Source organism: Mirounga angustirostris, unplaced genomic scaffold (genome assembly GCF_029215605.1).
Source record: "Mirounga angustirostris isolate CCGP_5_RB_7025 unplaced genomic scaffold, mMirAng1.0.hap1 SCAF_4, whole genome shotgun sequence".
NCBI classification, from domain to species: Eukaryota; Metazoa; Chordata; class Mammalia; order Carnivora; family Phocidae; genus Mirounga; species Mirounga angustirostris.
The window spans coordinates 150403632-150423047 of record NW_026991712.1 but is presented as its reverse complement, the minus strand read 5'-3'; the positions used below and the strand labels follow the sequence as shown (position 1 = coordinate 150423047).

At 34.8% G+C, this 19416-nt stretch overlaps 1 protein-coding gene across 2 annotated transcripts in view; it reads right to left on the bottom strand.

The window, feature by feature from the left end:
• The window catches only part of FAF1 (Fas associated factor 1), a 500825-nt gene that overhangs the window by 81519 nt on the left and 399890 nt on the right, over positions 1-19416 (bottom strand). For both annotated transcript variants that reach the window (XM_064589173.1, XM_064589174.1), the window contains exons 14-15: positions 13201-13337; positions 9041-9129 (exon numbers count right to left, since the gene is read on the bottom strand). In XM_064589173.1, the coding sequence (XP_064445243.1) occupies positions 9041-9129; positions 13201-13337 (226 nt within the window). The remainder of the gene's footprint in view (positions 1-9040; positions 9130-13200; positions 13338-19416) is intronic.

The window sequence follows — 19416 nt, the reverse complement described above, 5'->3', positions numbered from 1 at the left end:
TGAATGGTCTTGGTGCCTTTGTTGAAAACCAACTGTATATTTCTGGGCTCTCTTTTCTATTCCATTGGTCTTCATGTCTATCTTTATGCTAGTACCACACTGTTTTGATACTGTAGGTTTTTGGTAAGTTTTGAAATTGTGAAGTATGAATCCATGAACTTTGTTTTTCTTTTTCAAGATTGTTTTGGCTATTCAGGGTTTCTTGATGTTCCATATGAATTTTAAAATGGGTTTTTCTATTTCTGAAAAAAATACCCCTTTGGGATTTTGATAAGGACTGCACTGCATCTATGGATAGCATTGGATAGTGTTGTCATCTAAACATTAAGTCTTCCAATCCTGTGAATAGGGGAGTATTTCCATTTATTTGGGTCTTCTTAATTTCTTTCAGCACTATTTTATAGTTTTCAGTGTACAAGGCTTGGGCCTCCTTGGTTAAATGTATTTCTAAGTATTTTGTTATTCTTGATGCAATCATAAGTGAAATTGTTTTTTAAATTTCATTTTCAAATCTTCCTGGTTAGTGTATATAAATACAACTGGTTGATTTTTAATTTTTATATCCTGTAACTCTGCCAAATGTGTTTATCAGCTCTAATAGTTTGTGTGGAATCTTTAGGGTTTTCAACATATAAGATCATATTATTTTTGAAGAGATAATTTCACTTACTCCTTTCCAATCTGGATGCCTTTTATTTTTCTTGCCTAATTGTGTTTTTTTTTTTTTTTTCCCCTGACTGGCTTACTTCATTTAGCATAATGTTTTCAAGATTTATCTGATATTGTAGCATCTATCAGAACTTCATTCCTTTTTATGGCTGAATAGCATTCCATCGTATGCATATGTCACTTTTTTTTTTTTTTAACCCATTTGTTCCTTTATGGACATTTGTGTTGTTTCCACCTCTTGGCTATTATGAATAATGTTGCTTTAAATCATGCACAGATTTTTTTTAAATGTTTTCATTTAAATTCCAGTTAACATATAGTGTAATATTAGTTTCAGGTGTACAATATAGTGATTCAATAATTCCATACACCTGCTGCCCATCACAACTCGTGCACTCCTTAATCCCCATTACTTATTTGACCAATCCCCTGTCCATCTCCCCTGTGGTAACCATAAGTTTCTGTAGTTAAGAGTCTGTTTCTTGGTTTGCCTCCCTTTTTCCCTCTGCTTATTTGTTTCATTTCTTAAATTCCACATGTGAATGAAATCATGGTATTTGTCTTTCTCTGACTGACTTATTTTGCTTAGCATAATACTCTCTAGCTCCTTTCACGTTGTTGCAAATGGCAAGATTTCATTCTTTTTTTTGGCTGAATAGTAGTCCACTGTGTGTGTGTGTGTGTGTGTGTATATATATATATATATATATATATATATATATATATATATATACCACCTCTTCTTTATCCATTCATCAATGGATGGACAGGTGGGCTGCTTCCATATCTTGGCTATTGTAAATAATGCTGCTGTATAAACATAGGAGTGCTTGTATCCCTTTGAATTTGTGTTTTTGTGTTCTTTGGGTAAATATCCAGCAGTGCAACTGCTGGATTGTAGGGTAGTTCTATTTTTATTTTTTGAGGAACCTCCATACAGTTTTCCAGAGTGAGTGCACCAGTTTGCATTCCCACCAACAGCACAAGAGGGTTCCTTTCTTCCACATCCTTGCCATCATTTGTTTCTTGTGTTGTTGATTTTAGTCATTCTCACAGGTGTGAGGCGATATCTCATTGTAGTCATGATTTGTATTTCCCTGATGATCAGTGATGATGAGCATCTTCTCATGTGTCTATTGGCCATCTGTATGTCTTCTTTGGAAAAATGTCCATTCATGTCTTCTGCCCATTTTTAAATTGGATTATTCATTTTGGGGGTGTTGAGTTTGATAAGTTTTTTATATATTTTGAATACTAATCCTTTACTGGGTATGTCATATGCAAATATCTTCTCCCATTCCATAGGTTGCCTTTTAGTTTTGTTGATTGTTTTCTTTGCTGTGCCAAAGCTTTTTATTTTGATAAAGTCCCAATAGTTTATTTTTGCTTTTGTTTCCCTTGCTTCAGGAGACATATCTAGAAAGAAGCTGCTACACATGCACAGATTTTTGTATGGACATATCTTTTCACTTCTTTTAGGTACATGACTATCAGTAAACTCTGGATCATATGGTAACTATGTTTAATCATTTGAGGAACTACCATACTGTTTTCTAAAGCAGCTGCTCCATCTTTTTTTTTTTTTTTATTCATGAGAGACAGAGCGAGAGAGAAAGGCAGAGGGAGAAGCAGGCTCCCAAGGAGCAGGGAGCCCGATGTGGGACTCGATCCCAGGACCCTGAGATCATGACCTGAGGCAAAGGCAGACGCTTAACCATCTGAGCCACCCAGGCGCCCTAGCTGCTCCATCTTATATTCCCACCAGCAGTCTACGAGGGTTCAGATTTCTCCATATCTTCACCATCACCTGTTATCTTTTGATTCCAGCCATTGCAGTTTGTGTGGGATAGTATTATCTCATTGTGGTTTTGATTTGCATTTGCTTGATCACTAATGATGTGGAAAATCATTTCATGTGCTTAATGGCCATTTGTATATCTCCCATGGCGAAATGTCTTTTCAGATCCTTTGTCCATTTTTAAATGGGGGTAATTTGTCTTTTTATTATTGAGTTGTAAGAATTATTTATATATTCTAGATATAAGTCCTTTACCAAATATATGATTTGCGAAGATTTTCTCCCAGTCTGTGGACTGTCCTTTCACTTTCTGGATGGTGTCCTTTGAAATATAGTTAGTTTGTCATCAGTACCAATTCTACCTCATCTTTTTAAGTCTAACTCAAAGTTTGCAAAATAATCATTAAATTAAAAACTTCTCTTGTAATATATATTTCTCACTGATAAACAGAATGAACAGTGATGACTACTTCTACCTTGTATACATACAAATAGCAATATGCTAAAAACTGATTCTTATTCTGCACATCTTAGTGGTAATCTAACTATAAAGCAGCATAACATGCAGAATGTGGTCATTGCTCTTCCACAAACCATCCTATTGCCATTGCATGCCACTCAACAGTGTAATTTGAGAAAGTACTTTCCCAGGAAATCATTCTATTGTCTTGTTGAGTATTTTTTTTATTGTTAACTTTGGAGATGAATTTACAGTTTTTGGCAGTAGTAGGATTTGCATTCATTTTTACCTCAAGGAATGCACTTTGTAAACAATTTCTCATCTGTGGTTTGGTCACTTCTCTGCCTTGCACAATTAAGATTTTTTTTTTTTTTTAGTGGTATTATTTTTCTCTTGTACTGAAAAAAAAAATCCATTGATTTAACAGAAAGATAGGTCACTGGCCTTTATTTAATAATGAAACAAAAACTCTGAAAGCTTCATGCTTTTATGAAAAACCTCAGAAATAGTGGCACTAGTGGGAAATGGATTGTTTCTCCTATACAATCAACTTTCACATATTTGCCTCTCAATCAAAAAAATTTTTCTTTTTTATGGCAGCTAATATGAAATCATCACATTTAGAGTCAGCTGTCCTGGCATCGTCTATACTAGCACTGGAGTTCTCTCAATTATGTTTACACTAATGTTGAATTAGTTTGAACTATGTTATACTGATTTACAATATATATTATACTATTTTCATCATTATGTTTATGCTTCAATGAACCACATTTCAGCCATGATCAATTTTGGGGAATTAAGAATATAATATAACTAATTTAAGCAAGGAAAAATGAATGTAAATTTAACAATAACATGTGAATGACATAAAAGTTCAGAAGCCAAAGTAAACTGCCCCAGTTAAATGAATTTGTCTAAACAAAATATCCAATGCAATCTTTCTTGTACACGAGCAGTCTAACAAATTTTAACAGATATGATGAATGAAATGGGATTTGGAGGGATATCACAATTTATTTTACATTTCAATGTTAACAAAAGAAAATGTTAACAAAACTGATTACATTGCTTGTCATACCTAACTGCCTGGAATCCTAGGTAGGTAGCTAAGTATTCTGGTAGTCTAGGAATCACACTGAGAAATACCTATGGCTGGCATGTAGCAGGAACCTGAAGAGTGGCTGTTATTATTATCTTCATTCTCACCTGTTCTACCTACCTCATAGCTGGCCCTGGAGAATATGAGAGCCCTTCTGTGTGCTGTATGTCAAGTTGCCCACACAGCATGTCTAGCTCACTCTGACTAGGTGCTCCCAGGGCTTTATCTACTTGGTTACTTCATAGACTATATTGGAACTGCTGTGTTGTAAGCTCAATGGCCTTATCTATCTTGCACATAGCTGTGGTACTGGTGCTTTACACAGTGTCTAGTATGTAGGAAAAGATCAATAAATATTTATGAAATGAATATACAAATCAAGATGAGAGAAATTATTATCTTCTGTGATCTGGGACTAACTATGGAGAAAAAACACTGGATGAAGAATCCTTTTTAAAATGTTTATGCACCCAACATAGGAGTACCTAAATATAGAAAACAAATATTAACAGACCTCAAAGGGAGAAAGAGACAGCAATACAATAATAGTAGGGGACTTTAATACCCCAATTTCATCAATGGATATATCATCCAGACAGAAAATCAATGAGGAAACATTTGAATAAAATGATGTGCTGGACAGAGTGGACTTAACAAACATATACAGAACATTTTATCCAAAGCAACAGAATACACATTTGTCTCAAGCACACATGGAACACTGTCCATAACATAAACCATATGTTAGGGCACACACAAAAACATCTTAATAAATTTAAGAAGACTGAAATCATATCAATCTTTTCCCAACCAAAATGGTATGAAACTAGAAATCAATTACAAGAAGACAACTGGAATATTCACAAATATGTGGAGCTTAAACAACACGATGCTGAACAACCAGCGGGTCGAAGAAGAAATCAAAGAAGAAATAAAAAAATACCTTATGACAAATGAAAATGGAAATACAATGTACCAAAACCTATGGGACACTGCCAATGAAATTATAAGCAAGAAACTCATAGTGATAAATGCCTACATCAAGAAAGAAGAAAGATCTCAAATAAACAATCTAACTTTACATCTCAAGGAACTAGAAAAAGAACAAAGCCCAAAGTTAGCAGAAGGGAAAAAATGACAAAGATCAGAGCAGAAAGAAATGGAGATTAAAAGACAATAGAAAAGATCAGTGTGACTACATTTATCATGGTGAACACTGAATAATATATAGAATTACTGAATCAATGTTGTATACCTGAAACTAATACATTTTATATTAATTATATTTCAAAAAGAAGAAAAGATCAATGAAACTAAGAGCTGATTTTTTAAAAAAGATAAAATTAACAAGCCTTTCGCTAGACTGACCAAGAAAAAAAAGAGGGCTCAAATAAATAAAATCAGAAATGAAAGAGGAGATATTACAATTCATAGCACAGAAATACAAAGGATTGTAAGAGACTACTATGAACCATTATATGCCAATATGCAAATACATTAGATCATTTAAGAAGAAATGGATCAATTCCTTGAAACATACAACCTAACAAGACTAAATCAGGAAGAAATAGAAAATCTGGAAAGAAGTAATCCTTGCACCTATGATACTGAGGATTCTAAATAAGTTAAGTGTTGAACGGATGAACAAAGAAATGAATGAAATAATAAACAGATTAGGAACTAAAAGTATCATAAACTCTTAGTAATCAGAGGTTTCTGGATTACTAATGGCGAAAGAAAATAGGGCATATGAAAATAACTGAATCTATTTACATGTTAGAAAGTATCTACTGTTTGGAACCAGGCTGTAAGCATAAACAGATTCTAAATGTTCTGATTCTAAATAGAGTCTACATGTTCTGATTCTAAACAGGCTACCATCATGTAGTGATATTTGCCAATAAGCCTACATTGTGGCAAAGTACCTCTGTCCCCAAGACTGAGCCCAGTGCTATATACTTGATAGATACTCAGTTAACATTTAAAAAACCAAACTAATACCACTAATGAAAATGTCTGTGAATAAAGCTATATTGGCAGTTCTATCAAAAACAAGAGACTCATGTAATGTATACTTCCTGATTAGAAATAGAATAATTAGTGATATAAAGGTTAGTCCATTCTGGGCTATTAAAGAATCATTCAGAGTATAATGTTTGGGCTTGGTTCTATTTAATAAAAACGCTGTATAGTATAGGTATCCCTGGTGGCACTAATACAATGGAATCACTGAAGTGATGGATGTAACTGAACCAAAGTTAAGTTTACATAAATTCAGGCCTCGGAAGCCATTCTCCAAACCTGTTTATGAATTTGATTTTCATTGCAAGCTTCAGGTAAAGTGTTACTGGAAATTTTTTTTAAGAGTAAAGGCAAAATCACAATTACAAGGGACAGTGTTTCTTGTCACATACTCAGCAGATACCAAATCCATTAGGATCTACGCATAATCCAAAACAAGTCTTTGAACCTAGAAAGGCTTTTCTTAGGAACTCTACTTGTGCACTGAATGATAACTTTCATGAAGACACTCTAAAAACAAAGAGAAATCCTTACCTCTTGCAGTTAAATTTCAATAAAAATTTCAATTAATATGGAGCCTTGGATTTTTCCTGTAACCCTCATATTAAATTTTGTGCTCAGTATTAAAGGAATTAAAGTCAATTTCTTTACCAATGAATTACGAGGAACACAAATTAAGATGAAAGAATGAACTGGGAATATGCATGCAAATATTGTGCATTCATATTATTATACAGCATAATCTGTAAATCTAGTACTAATGAGACTCAAGATTTAAATGGCTGAAGAATGTGTTTAGTGAATTATTGTCAATCAATGCCTCTATTCCAGGATAAACGTAATCTTGAATGGCAACACACCTATTATTACAAATTCCTAAGTAAGTACAGTACTTCATTATTTCAAAATGTCACTGTCAATTTATAGAGTAACAGATAAACATCTTTCCACCATATACCTGATTACCTTTTCTTTGAGTAAATGAAACACTGACTATTAAGGAAAATTACAAACATCATTTTTCCCGCAATAAAAGAAACCTAATGTGTATAAAACTCTAAACTAGTTACAGCACTCTAAGTTTTCATATTTGTTAATATGGACACATCAGGTTTTACACCACTGCAATCAAGAATTATTTTTTTCAAGTAACATTATTTCATATGAATTCTTCCCAAGTATTAATTTATTCAGTCATTTAATAAAAATTTACTGAGTAGCTACTTTGTCCTAGGTACACTGTTAGAGGATACAGTTATAAATGTGAATATGATACAACTCTGGCTCTTAAACTCAGTCTAACAGAAGAAAGAGACAAGCAAGTAAGGTAAAATACAATGGTTCTACCTTATATTAAAATTGTCTACATGTTTTCCACTTGCAATAGCCAATGGGTATTATAGTGAAAACACTCACTATAGCTGGAAACTTTTCATCATTGCTCAGAAATCAAACTCTCCCTACTTGTCCATGAAAGATTTCTTTCAGTTAAAAATATTAGGAAGGACAATTTAAGAAATACCTGTGAACTGAGCATCTTAAATTAACAAATGCTAACATGTGTTTCATATTTTATCTTTAGGCTAGTCTCCAAATCCGGAAATTTTTTGACTGATAGAGCACTAATAGTTACTTGAGATTATTATAGGTCCTACTAGTTGTGTGATCTTGGGTAAATTAACTTAACTACCCCTTTTTTTTAAAGATTTTATTTATTTATTTGACAGAGAGAGACACAGCGAGAGAGGGAACACAAGCAGTGGGAGTGAGAGAGGGAGAAGCAGGCTTCCCGTGGAGCAGGGAGCCCGATGCGGGGCTAGATCCCAGGACCCTGGGGGATCATGACCTGAGCCAAAGGCAGACGTTTAACCACTGAGCCACCCAGGCGCCCCTAATCCTTTTGATTCTGTTTTCTCACCTGAAAAGTGGAGATAATATAGTACCAATCTATGCTAGACTATCTCCCATTTGCCCCTCAGTATCCATGCTCCACCTAGCTTTTTGCCCAGGGAGGTTCTCTCACCTTTGAGCATACAGGTTAGGTAGGTAATATTAGCAGAAGATCAGAGTATGGAAGGAAAATAAAGCTATTCCCTGGTTTTCTCCCTAACAGGTCACCAAGCGCTGGCTATATTCCTCTATCAGATATAGTCCTCTCGATATACCACCCTCTCCAAGGCCTTTAGGCCTACAGGTGGTAATGGCTCCCTTTAGCCCTAGAGTCGGTACTATCCACTGTTGACTTCCATAAACCCTGCCCTTACCTTTATAAACAGTTCTCTTGTTAAATTGTTCTCATATAAACCAGTTTGAAAGTGCCATGTGTTTTCTGCCAGAACTCTGTGTGACTCATATACAACCTCATGGGGTTGTTTTGAGATCACATGAGATAATATATGTAAAGTGCTTAGCTCAGTGCTTCGCACATTATAAATATTCAGTAAGAGTTGAGTACTATTGTCATGATCAATATTGCTGTTATTATTATTTTATTTGAGGTTCCACACTCATGCCATCTATACCAACTGAATATATCCAGGAGACTGAGAAATTCAGAATTCTGGAGATCTTTTACTAATTCTCACAGTGCTTCAGAAATGTAAAATGTGTTTATTGCTAATCAACCTCAATATTTAAAAGAGTAAAAGGATCCTGAAAGTGAGTGAAAAAACCACATAGTGCACAGGATTTCCTGGACTGTCATTTCTTTTGTAAATATGCTTCAGAATTCATTTCCTGCAAATTGACCTCCTGCCACCACTCCAAATCTAACAAGTATAAATGTCCATAAAGTTAAACAAATTGTTGGGTCTTGGGGTCATGAAAAGAATGGACTGAAAGGTAAACTCAATGGCATAAAAGTCCTTGGTTAATCTGGAAATGCATCTTCATCATACTTATTTATCAATCATGACATAGGCAAGTGTCTCCTTTTGACAAATTATTTCATCAAAATCCTATTAAAGGTCTACTTAACCTTTCATCTTACCTCATCCTTTATATCTTCCTGTTGTTGGGCCGTGAAGATCTCCATTGCAGCCATGAGTCTCATCATTAACTCATCCACTGTGGTGTTACCTAGCAACACATGGAGATTGCCAAATTTCACATTAGTGAAGTTATTATAAAATGGAAAAATCATTCTAGAATTAATCAGTAAGGAACAGCTACAGTCTAATAAAAATGACATACTATGCTAGTATCTGTTAAAATACTTTCATATTTTCATTGAAAAGTTTCATATGTTCACTGTGAAAGAGTAAAGCAGTGTATAGGCAGTTGAAATTTCAAATACAGTAGATTTGAAGGAACCATCTGTTAATGAGAAAGATTTTCAGCTCTATGAAGAACAATGTCCAAGTAATGAGAATCAAAAGTTCTTTCAAGTTACAGAAACATTATCTACTTAAAAATACTAGCAACAACTACCATTTGTTTATATGCCAGTAATTAGGCTAAGCACTTTATATATATTACCTCATTTAACCTGCACAACAATTCTTTGAAGGTATCATTAGGATTTTGACTTTAAAGAGAAGGAAAAATGAGGCCTTGAGAGCTGGAGTAGCCTGTGCAATCAAGGTCAGGCTGAGTAAGTGGTGGGACAAGAATTTGAAACTAAATGAGTGACTCAAAAGCCTGTTCTCTTTGCCACCTCAATACACTATTTAGAATTATCTCCTATCATTAAAAATTCTTTGGTGAAGCAGATAGTAATTCATTTTCTAAAAAAACTGAGTTCTTTTTTTGCCCAGTTGATATTTTTCTCTTTCAGCTGCTTTCAAATGACTATACTATAAACTTTATGAGTATTTATTTATTTTTAAGTTTTCATTTTAATTCCAGTTAGTTACCATACAATGTTATATTGGTTTTATGAGAGTATTAAAATGTTTGATTTTCCTTAATGCTATTTTATTCCCTGTCCAAGGCCATAACAAGCCTATAGCAGATATATGCTATTTCCTGAATGCACTCTCCTGTTGCTTGCTTTCGATACATCTACAACAGAGAAATCCATAGAGATATAGCAATTCTTCTCTTCTTTCAAGACTATGGGCAAAGAACCCATCTTCCTTCAGGGCCTGAGCAGAGGTCTTCCTGTCCCATTGATGAAATAGGACAAGTAGTATCCTTGTTAGTGTTATTTTGGAGTAGGGCTGGACTAACATTGTCTTTCAATGGTCTGTTTCTCAATTTTCCTTATGACCACTGGCAGCATGTTAGGGAGCATGTGTGGTCCTTAACAAAAAAAATCATGGTACTGAGAAAGCAGAACTAGTTTTGTAGTCATAGTTCTAACTCTAGTTCCGCTACTTACAAACTATATGATCTCTAGTACCTAGAAATTGCCTAGCATGTGACAAGGGCTTAATAAATATTCACTTAGTAAATGAATAAATAAGTGAATGAGTGACTGACTATAGCTCTCTAAGGATCAATTCCCTTCACAGTAAAATGAAGATAATACTACCTCTGTATATAGGACACACGATCACTGGTAGTTATTATGAATAGATATAACAAATGGCAAAAAGTTTAGGAGTACCTTCAATGTAGATTTGGATACTGGGCAAATCTTTGAGTTTCCCTTTCTTTCTTTTTTTTTTTATTGTTTAAATTCTTTTTTTTTCCTTTATTATGTTATGTTAATCACATACATTACATCATTAGTTTTTGATGTAGTGTTCCATGATTCATTGTTTGCGTGTAACACCCAGTGCTCCATTCAGTACGTGCCCTCTTTAATACCCATCACCAGGCTAACCCATCCCCCCATCCCCCTCCCCTCTAGAACCCTCAGTTTGTTTCTCAGAGTTCATAGTCTCTCATGGTTAAGAAGGGGGGGAAATCGGAGGGGGAGACGAACTGCAGTGGTTTTCAAACTTCTGTTTTTAGAACTTGTTTACACCCTTAGCAACTACTGAGATCCTGAAATAAGTTTTATGTGGGTTATTTTTATCAACATTTACTGTGTTAGAAATTAAAGCTGAAATACTTAAAACATATTTATCAATTCATTAAAAGTAACAATACTAAACCCATTACATGTTTATAAATACAAGATTTTTATGAAAAATGGCTCTATGTTCCATAGGGAAAAGTCTAGTGAGAAGAATGGTATTGTTTTCACATTTTTGCAAATGTTTTTAACGTCTGGCTTAAGAGAACATAACCGGATTCTCACATCCACTTCTATATTAAACCAGTTACAATATGTTGTCTTATGCCTTAGCTGAAATTTATGAAGCAAATCTGGCCTCACATAGATATATAGTTGAAAAAGGGAGGAGTATTGTAATAAATAATTATAAATATTCTTTGATACACCCAAACTGACAAGTGGAAGTTTCTTCAAGTATGTGAAGAATTTGAAACCATTAATGAACTTTTTGTACTTTGCTATATTAAGATCCACTGACCTATCTCACTCTTTGAATGGATCTTTTACCTGTGCATTATTTTATAACATCATGCACTGGTCATGTGGAAAATATTGGTTTACTAACTTAAGCATTTATCTTCAATGTTGACATAACTATATGATATCAAAAAAATCATATTAACATTACAGCTGATGTCATCAGAAAATTATTTAAGCTGTCAATCTTATGGTGGAGGATATAACATTTTGCCTAAAAGCTCAAATTTTATCATTGGCAACAAGTACTGTCAGTTCTCTTTTCTTGAAGTGATAGACTCACTTTGTTCATTCTGTAGAAAATGTTTGCCAAATACCCAGGCTATCTAAGTATAGTTTGTCTGTCAGTTATTTTCAAGTAAAAGTGATGTTCTCTAAGAAAAAATGACTAGTAGTTCAGCTCAAGCAACCACACAAGTGCTTTTCTTTGAGACTACCTTTGTACTCTGAAATGCAGCAGAAACGCATTCTCCATACCTCTTATTGTATCACACAAACTATAAAAAGGGTTAAAATTTAATAAAATAATTTTTTAATTGCACAAAATGGAGGTAAAGAATACGACTACTGGTATAGTTTTGGTCATGACCTTGATTGTGTGAAGGTGCCAATAGTTTTACACAACACTGATTTTGTGCCACCAGTGCAAATGTCAACACAGTAAAAAAATGGAAAAGTCTTTTTACTGTCATGAAAATAATTTGACCTCATGGATCCACTGAAAGGGTCTAGAGGACCTCCAGAACCACGGACCATATTTTGAGAACCACTATTATAATATTGCCTCTGACAGGGAAAACAGGAATGAAATATTATTTTCATTATCCATTTACCCTATGCAATTCATTCCCCCTGCAGATCTTCTTTAGCACTGTTTATGAAACTCAATGTTCTAGTTACAGAGCAAACATAAAATACCAGAGGTTTTATTTTGAGTTTTAAAGGCACTAGAATTTACATCACACACCCCCATCATATTATCTGCTATACAACTTTTGACTTAAATAGGGTTTGTAAAAATAAAGTATCTCAAACACAAGCTTTAGCCTGGGGCCCTTGAAACATCTTTTTCCCTGGGGCATAGAAAAGATATACTGTTTTCAATTTAAGTTGTGCTATAAATAAGGTAATATTTTATAATAATCCTTGGTGTTTATCAGTAATAGTAAAAAAAATTCACGTTTTTTGTTTGTAAAGAATATATAATGCAATTACATTCATAGGCTTCCTATAGCTTCACGCCTTAGCGCTGCATCCTAGACACAAATTCACACAATTAAGGGGAAACAACTACAACTGTGTGAACAATTAATTTGCAATATCCAGTCACTGGATTTTCTAGATAACTGAAGTTAAGCATTTCTTTCAACTAATCAACATTACAGAAAGAAATCAATACATGTATAAGAAATGTCATATTTGACAACTGATTATGACTTGATTGCTAGTTTAGAGAACTTAGCAATTCTGAACATTTAACATGATTATGCTCTGTCCAAAGGGCTGTGCAACTTTATTAAGAAATTTCTGTTAGATTTTCATGCAGCATATTTTATTTTTCATAGATCCTATATTTTTTGAAGATGTTCTTCTTTAGGATATTCTATGTTTGAAAATACAAAGATGTGCACTCATATAGAGAATTACAGTCAACTTTGATGGTAAATATTATAATGTTATCACATACACAAGAAGACACTCTACTCCCCTTGTGACATGTACTTTACCTTGTATCACATTTAACACTTCATTAGATGATCGCTTTCCCATAATAATCAGAAAAAGTGGAAACTGATCTGTTTTTTGAGTCCGAATGGTTTGTGCAACAACACTGCCAAAATGTCTGTTGCACATTGTCAGAAATCTAAAATGAGACAAAAGCCAAAGTAAATTTCATTTCAGAGTTTAATAAATTTACTAGTACCCCAACAGAAAACTCACTATTTTACTAATTATGTTAGTAATAATTAGATAGCCTGTCTGATATCAATATATAAAATCTTGCTACATTGAGTTTTCAACTGCATCTTAAATGATATAGAAATGACTACCATATAGAAAGGCAGGCAGCACACCCTAAATGGTGTCTGGGGCTGACAGCGTAGGATTCTTAGTCTTAAACGTTTCAAGCTATATTGACCTAGACTATGAGAAAAACAAACAAACTGAATTTTAAGAGAAAATAATTTCTTAAATAGGACAAATATTGTATGGTACAAAGTTAAATTGACTGGCAGCATCCTAGTCTAAACAGGATTTAGCAACATTTTCACAAGTCTTTAGAATCAAGAATTGTACTTTAGAATTGTGTTTTCTCCAGTAGTAGCAGGTCTTCTGGTTTCATACTTACCATGGGATAAAAATAATAATTCTAAGCTTTTACCAAAAAAAGCTCAGAGATATTAGCATACTGAAGTCTAGCATTAGTATTCTTAACACGATCTGGAATAAATGAAAAAACTGATAAAGCTTTTCTCTTCTATTAGAGGACTGTTTGAAATTAGCATTTCTTTCAAGAGAAAAGGGTAGCTTATGATATGTTTTCAGATCTGATGGTAAAAAGTAAATGTCATAATAATAATGAATTATGAAAGACCAAATGCAAATATAGAATGCTTTAATAAGATCCAATTTAATAAAGTCTGTAAAAATAATGGACTTTTAATAACACAGGTCACAAAAGGCAAAACAGTGGAAATTCTGGGGACTAGCCACTGGTACTGGCTTATTAATTCTTAATTATGTTCATGAAAGGCAACTTAAATCGTGTGTTTTCTTATGCCTTATGATAATATTTTAGGTAACAACTCCTCCGAAATGTATGTTCTAGCTGATGAGCAAAATCCTGTTGTCACATGCATTAGAAGGTAAACCTATTTGAAAAGACAAACGGCATGAAAATGTCATGTGCTCAGATTCATTTGATAACCAAATTCAAAACAGAATCAAACCTCTTAATTTTTAAAGCCAATATATCTCTTGTCTATAGAAATTCATTCCAGAAATTTAGGCTGAATTCTCCATAAAACCTGTGCTGTGACTACAAAAGTAGACCATGTTAAGGGCCACTAGAACTGTCAGCAAGAGTGTCAAGACAAGTTAGCACCACCGCAATAAGTTCATTGGGAGGCGGTTTCATATTTACATTTAGAGCAGCAATAACCAGACCTCATGGCAATTTGAAATGACAAGGCCCTAAGAAATCCATTGTTGGCCATATCAGTGCTCCCATGAAAATTCAGATCTTCACATTCCAGAACTATTACACGATAAAAGGTGCTCAAGCAGCCTAAGCCTCTGGTACCAAATTTCATACCCATATAGCTTTAACTCATCAATAGAGATGTGTAGATCAGAACACTAGAAAGTTAGGATCTCATTTTTCTTTCTGCTCTTACGAAAATATTTGAAGTCTATCTTGATCCTGATTTGATCACTGTTGACCTCTGAATTTAAAGATGTCAAAAAACAGTTGGAATGTCATTCCCTACAAAAGGGAGAAAATAAGTCCTTGTTGCTTTCACACCAATGGATTAAGTGGATATCACACAGTAGATGCCCATCACAGTACTAGCCTCACAAGTGATATTAAATACTACCTAAACAGGATATCCCCAAAAAATGAAGGAAAGAAAGAGAGATGGAGGCAGGTAGGCAGGCAGACTGGCTAGCTTAATGGCTTAAAGAATTCAATTTCAAGGTAATTTTGCCCAGAAATTGTGTACTTCCCAAATTGTCTTTTTATGAAAATGAGCTAGAAGGAAAAATAATTATGAAAATATAGGTATCTTATTAGGTTTAAATTAATATACAACACAAATTTCAAAACTTCATAAAACATATTCAAGAGAGATAGAGCCTTCAAAGGTACATTAGCTGCTCAATTAATTATAAAAAACAACAAAGTGATCAGTTTTTTGCCAGGTATTGGCAAGTCATTCTAATGTTTTGGAAGTAGCTGAGAAATACACAGGGATCCCGCAGCCAGTTGATGCTTCCTAGTGGCCTTAACTAACAATTTGTTCTAATCAAAGAGAGACTTTGTTAAAATTTTAATTAATCTAAATTAATCTTCCTAAGATCCGAATCATGTTTACTTTGAGATTTTCAAATTATAATCATTGAGAGCCTGTAGGGCCAATGGACAGCCCCAAATTACAAAATTCCTACTTATTAGTTCCTTCCATTACAATTTATAAGAACTTCACAATGCAGATATCAAATCTTTCTCATGGCTTGGGGGACTCTGCTTCTTCCTCTCAACATCATTCACAGCACGAAGTTATCATTCACCGCATACAGTTCAAAACATTAGCACAAAAACAGACAAGGGAAAAACAAATTGTTTCAAGAGAAAAAATGTGGTTCTCATAACTGCGGCATTGTCTTCCCTTTTAAAAACAAAAGTGTGCTGGTGCATCTAATGGCAGCACCAAACTTGTCAGTCCAACTGCATATGGTGTTCATGAGAATCAGGTGTCATGAAGGGATAATTGGTTTCCACAGCAATTGGATTCCTGCAATCTCAAAACCAAAAGGGGAAGCAATGGCAACTGGTCTGTGGCAAGGAGAAATGGCTTTGTTATTTTAATTATAAAAGATTTAAATAAATGAAACAACCTACTCATCATGTATCTATTTGAGAAGAGGGAATAAATAAGTTGCCAAATCAACCCCCAAAACCAAAAGCTAAAGTGACAAATTTGAAAAGATAAAGAACAAACGCCCTCACTAAGAGGGTAAAGCGAAGGTGGGAGGAAGGGGGTTAGGGAGAAAGGGGAAGAAAAACGAAGGGTTGAGAAAATGAATGAAGAGAAAACAAATCACAAATCAGGTACTATAAAGCAACTCATTGGTCCCTGGGAGCTGGGTGGTAGTAGTGATGGTGGGGTTAGTGAGTGAGAAGTCTCAAACTTCTGCCTTGCTGAAGAAACTATAAATATAATTAGTAGCTCATATTCACCAGTTTTTTTTTTTAAAGATTTTATTTATTTATTTGATACAGAATGAGAGAGAGAGAGAGCACATGAGAGGGGGGAGGGTCAGAGGGAGAAGCAGGCTTCCCACTGAGCAGGGAGCCCGATGCGGGACTCGATCCCGGGACTCCAGGATCATGACCTGAGCCGAAGGCAGTCGCTTAACCAACTGAGCCACCCAGGCGCCCTATTCACCAGTTCTTATTATTAGACATCTAAAATTAGAAAGATACGATCTTATCTTTTAATCTGAAGTTTGGGGAGAAAAACAAGCAGAACATCTAATGGCTAGCATATATTAATCATTAGTAAAATTTTCAGTCTCTGAAGCATAGATCTTTTCTATCTTGCTAATGGAAACCAGGATTACTAATAAATCAGATATGGGAAAAAGTAATCTCATTTTAATTCAAAACAGGATATACTTTAGTTTCTTTCAAAGTCATAATTAAACCAGTCACTGACTTTTATTAAGCTGTATTTCAACATAAAATATATACTAAAAGAAACAGCAAATTAGGGGGAGAGTGGTGAAAGTCCACAAACATTTACTGACTACCTACAATAAACCAGGTAATGTAAAAGGAGGCACATCTGATAAAAAATGGAAGCTGAAAACTGCTAATGACTGTGTGAGGCCTCCTGATTATTACATTTCAATATGACCTCCAAAGAAGCCTCGGATGCAAAATGGGAATAACACTTATTTTTAAAACACATATTCTTATAAGATACAAAAAGTTTACTCAGAATTATGCTCAAAATATGGTATGCCCTTAACATTGGTACTATTTTATTATTAACTGCATAATAATATTTAACATTTTTATCACAACTACTTTCAGGATTAAAATGATAGCTTTTATCTATGGGCCAACACTGATACTTTGCATAGTAAGAACTGTTGACTAAAAAATATAGTCGCTGGTTTTATATTCATTTAGAGAATAAAAGGGCAAGTATTAATATTTGGAAAATAAGAAAATACATGATGCTGCAGCTGTGATACTACAAACTTTACACATTTAAAAGTGGATATTATAGGCACAATACAGTTATATAGCTAAATGCAATCAGAATCTGCTTTTCCAAACAACTCATCTTTAATAAAAGAAAAATTAAAAAGTGGGTATAGAACTAAAATAACTATTTTTTAATTAAGAAGGCTCTTCCTCTTAAAACAGACCAAATTAGCAGCTTTTGCTATAGTAATAATCCTAGTTACTTATACATATTCATTCATGTGTCGAGGGTTTTTTTTATCATCAGCAGAAAAACCAGAACATAAGACAGAGAAAGGAACCTAGAGATCATCTACCTATCTAGCCAACACACAATTCTCCGTTCTTCCCCTTTTCCCTTTAATAGGAAAATTAAAGCCAAGGTTCTTTATTTTTTTTTATTTTATTATGTTATGTTAGTCACCATACAGTATATCATTAGTTTTTGATGTAGTGTTCCATGATTCATTGTTTTCGTATAACACCCAGTGCTCCATGCAATTAAGGAGGCTTAATACCCATCACTGAGCTAACCCATCCCCCCTCTCCCCTCCCCTCTAAAACCCTCAGTTTGTTTCTCAGAGTCCGTAGTCTCTCATGGTTCGTCTCCTCCTCTGATTTCCACCCCTTCATTTTTCTCTTCCTTCTCCTAATGTCCTCCATGCTATTCCTTATGTTCCACAAATAAGTGAAACCATATGATAATTGACTTTCTCTGCTTGACTTATTTCACTTAACATAATCTCCTCCAGTCCCATCCATGTTGATGTAAAAGTTGGGTATTCATCCTTTCCGATAGCTGAGTAATATTCCATTGTATATATGGACCACATCTTCTTTATCCATTCCTCTGTTGAAGGGCATCTCAGCTCTTTCCACAGTTTGGCTATTGCGGACATTGCTGCTATGAACATTGGGGTGCATATGGCCCTTTTTTTCACTACATCTGTGTCTTTGGGGTAAATACCCAGGAGTGCAATTGCTGGGTCATAGGGTAGCTCTACTTTTAATTTTTTGAGGAACCTCCACACTCTTTTCTAAAGTGGCTGTACCAACTTGCATTCCCACCAACAGTGTAAGAGGGTTCCCCTTTCTCTGCAACCTGTCCAACATTTGTTGTTTCTTGCCTTGTCAATATTTGCCATTCTAACTGGTGTAAGGTGGTATCTCAGTGTGGTTTTGATTTGAATTTCCCTGATAAGCCAAGGTTCTTTAATGTGTGAAGTGACACTTACCAAGTTACTAGCACTGCTAAGCATACCAAAATCAGGCCAGCCAAAGAGTTTTGTCTCCTACCACAACATCATTTCTGTGAGTCTGCAACTGGTCACCTCATTTCTGGAGTTCCCACTGGGAATGACCTTCAGCATCCCTGGCACATGCCCCTTTGTCCTTTGAGGGTGGCTTTGATTTTTGGAAATAGTCTTACATCTGATTCAAACTGAGTTAGGTAAACAAGGTACATGACTAAGTTGGGAGACACTGACTTTATAGGCAGTGATCTTCAAATGTTAATGGCTTAGGAATCACCTAGGGAGTTAAAAAAAATTCTTTTTCAAGATGAATGAATGAATGAATTCATTTATTTATTTTGAGAGAGAGAGCATGCCAGCCCATGAGCAGGAAGGGCAGAGGGAGAGGGAGAGAGAATCTGAAGCAGACTCCACACTGAGCGCGGAGCCCAACATGGGGCTTGGTCTCATGATCCTGAGATCACGACCTCAGCCAAAACCAAGAGTTGGTCACTTAACCAATTGCACCACCCTGGTGCCCCTAGGGAGTTTATTCTAAAAGGTAAGTTCCTCAGCCCCATCCCTCAGAGATTCTGATTCAGTAGATCTGGGGAAAGGCCCAGGAAATTGCCTGTTTTAATAAGCTGCCAACCCACCCAGGTGATTTTGATATAAGTGATCGATGGACCACACTGAGAAACACTGCTTTCAGGACACAGGACTGTTTTCCTTGT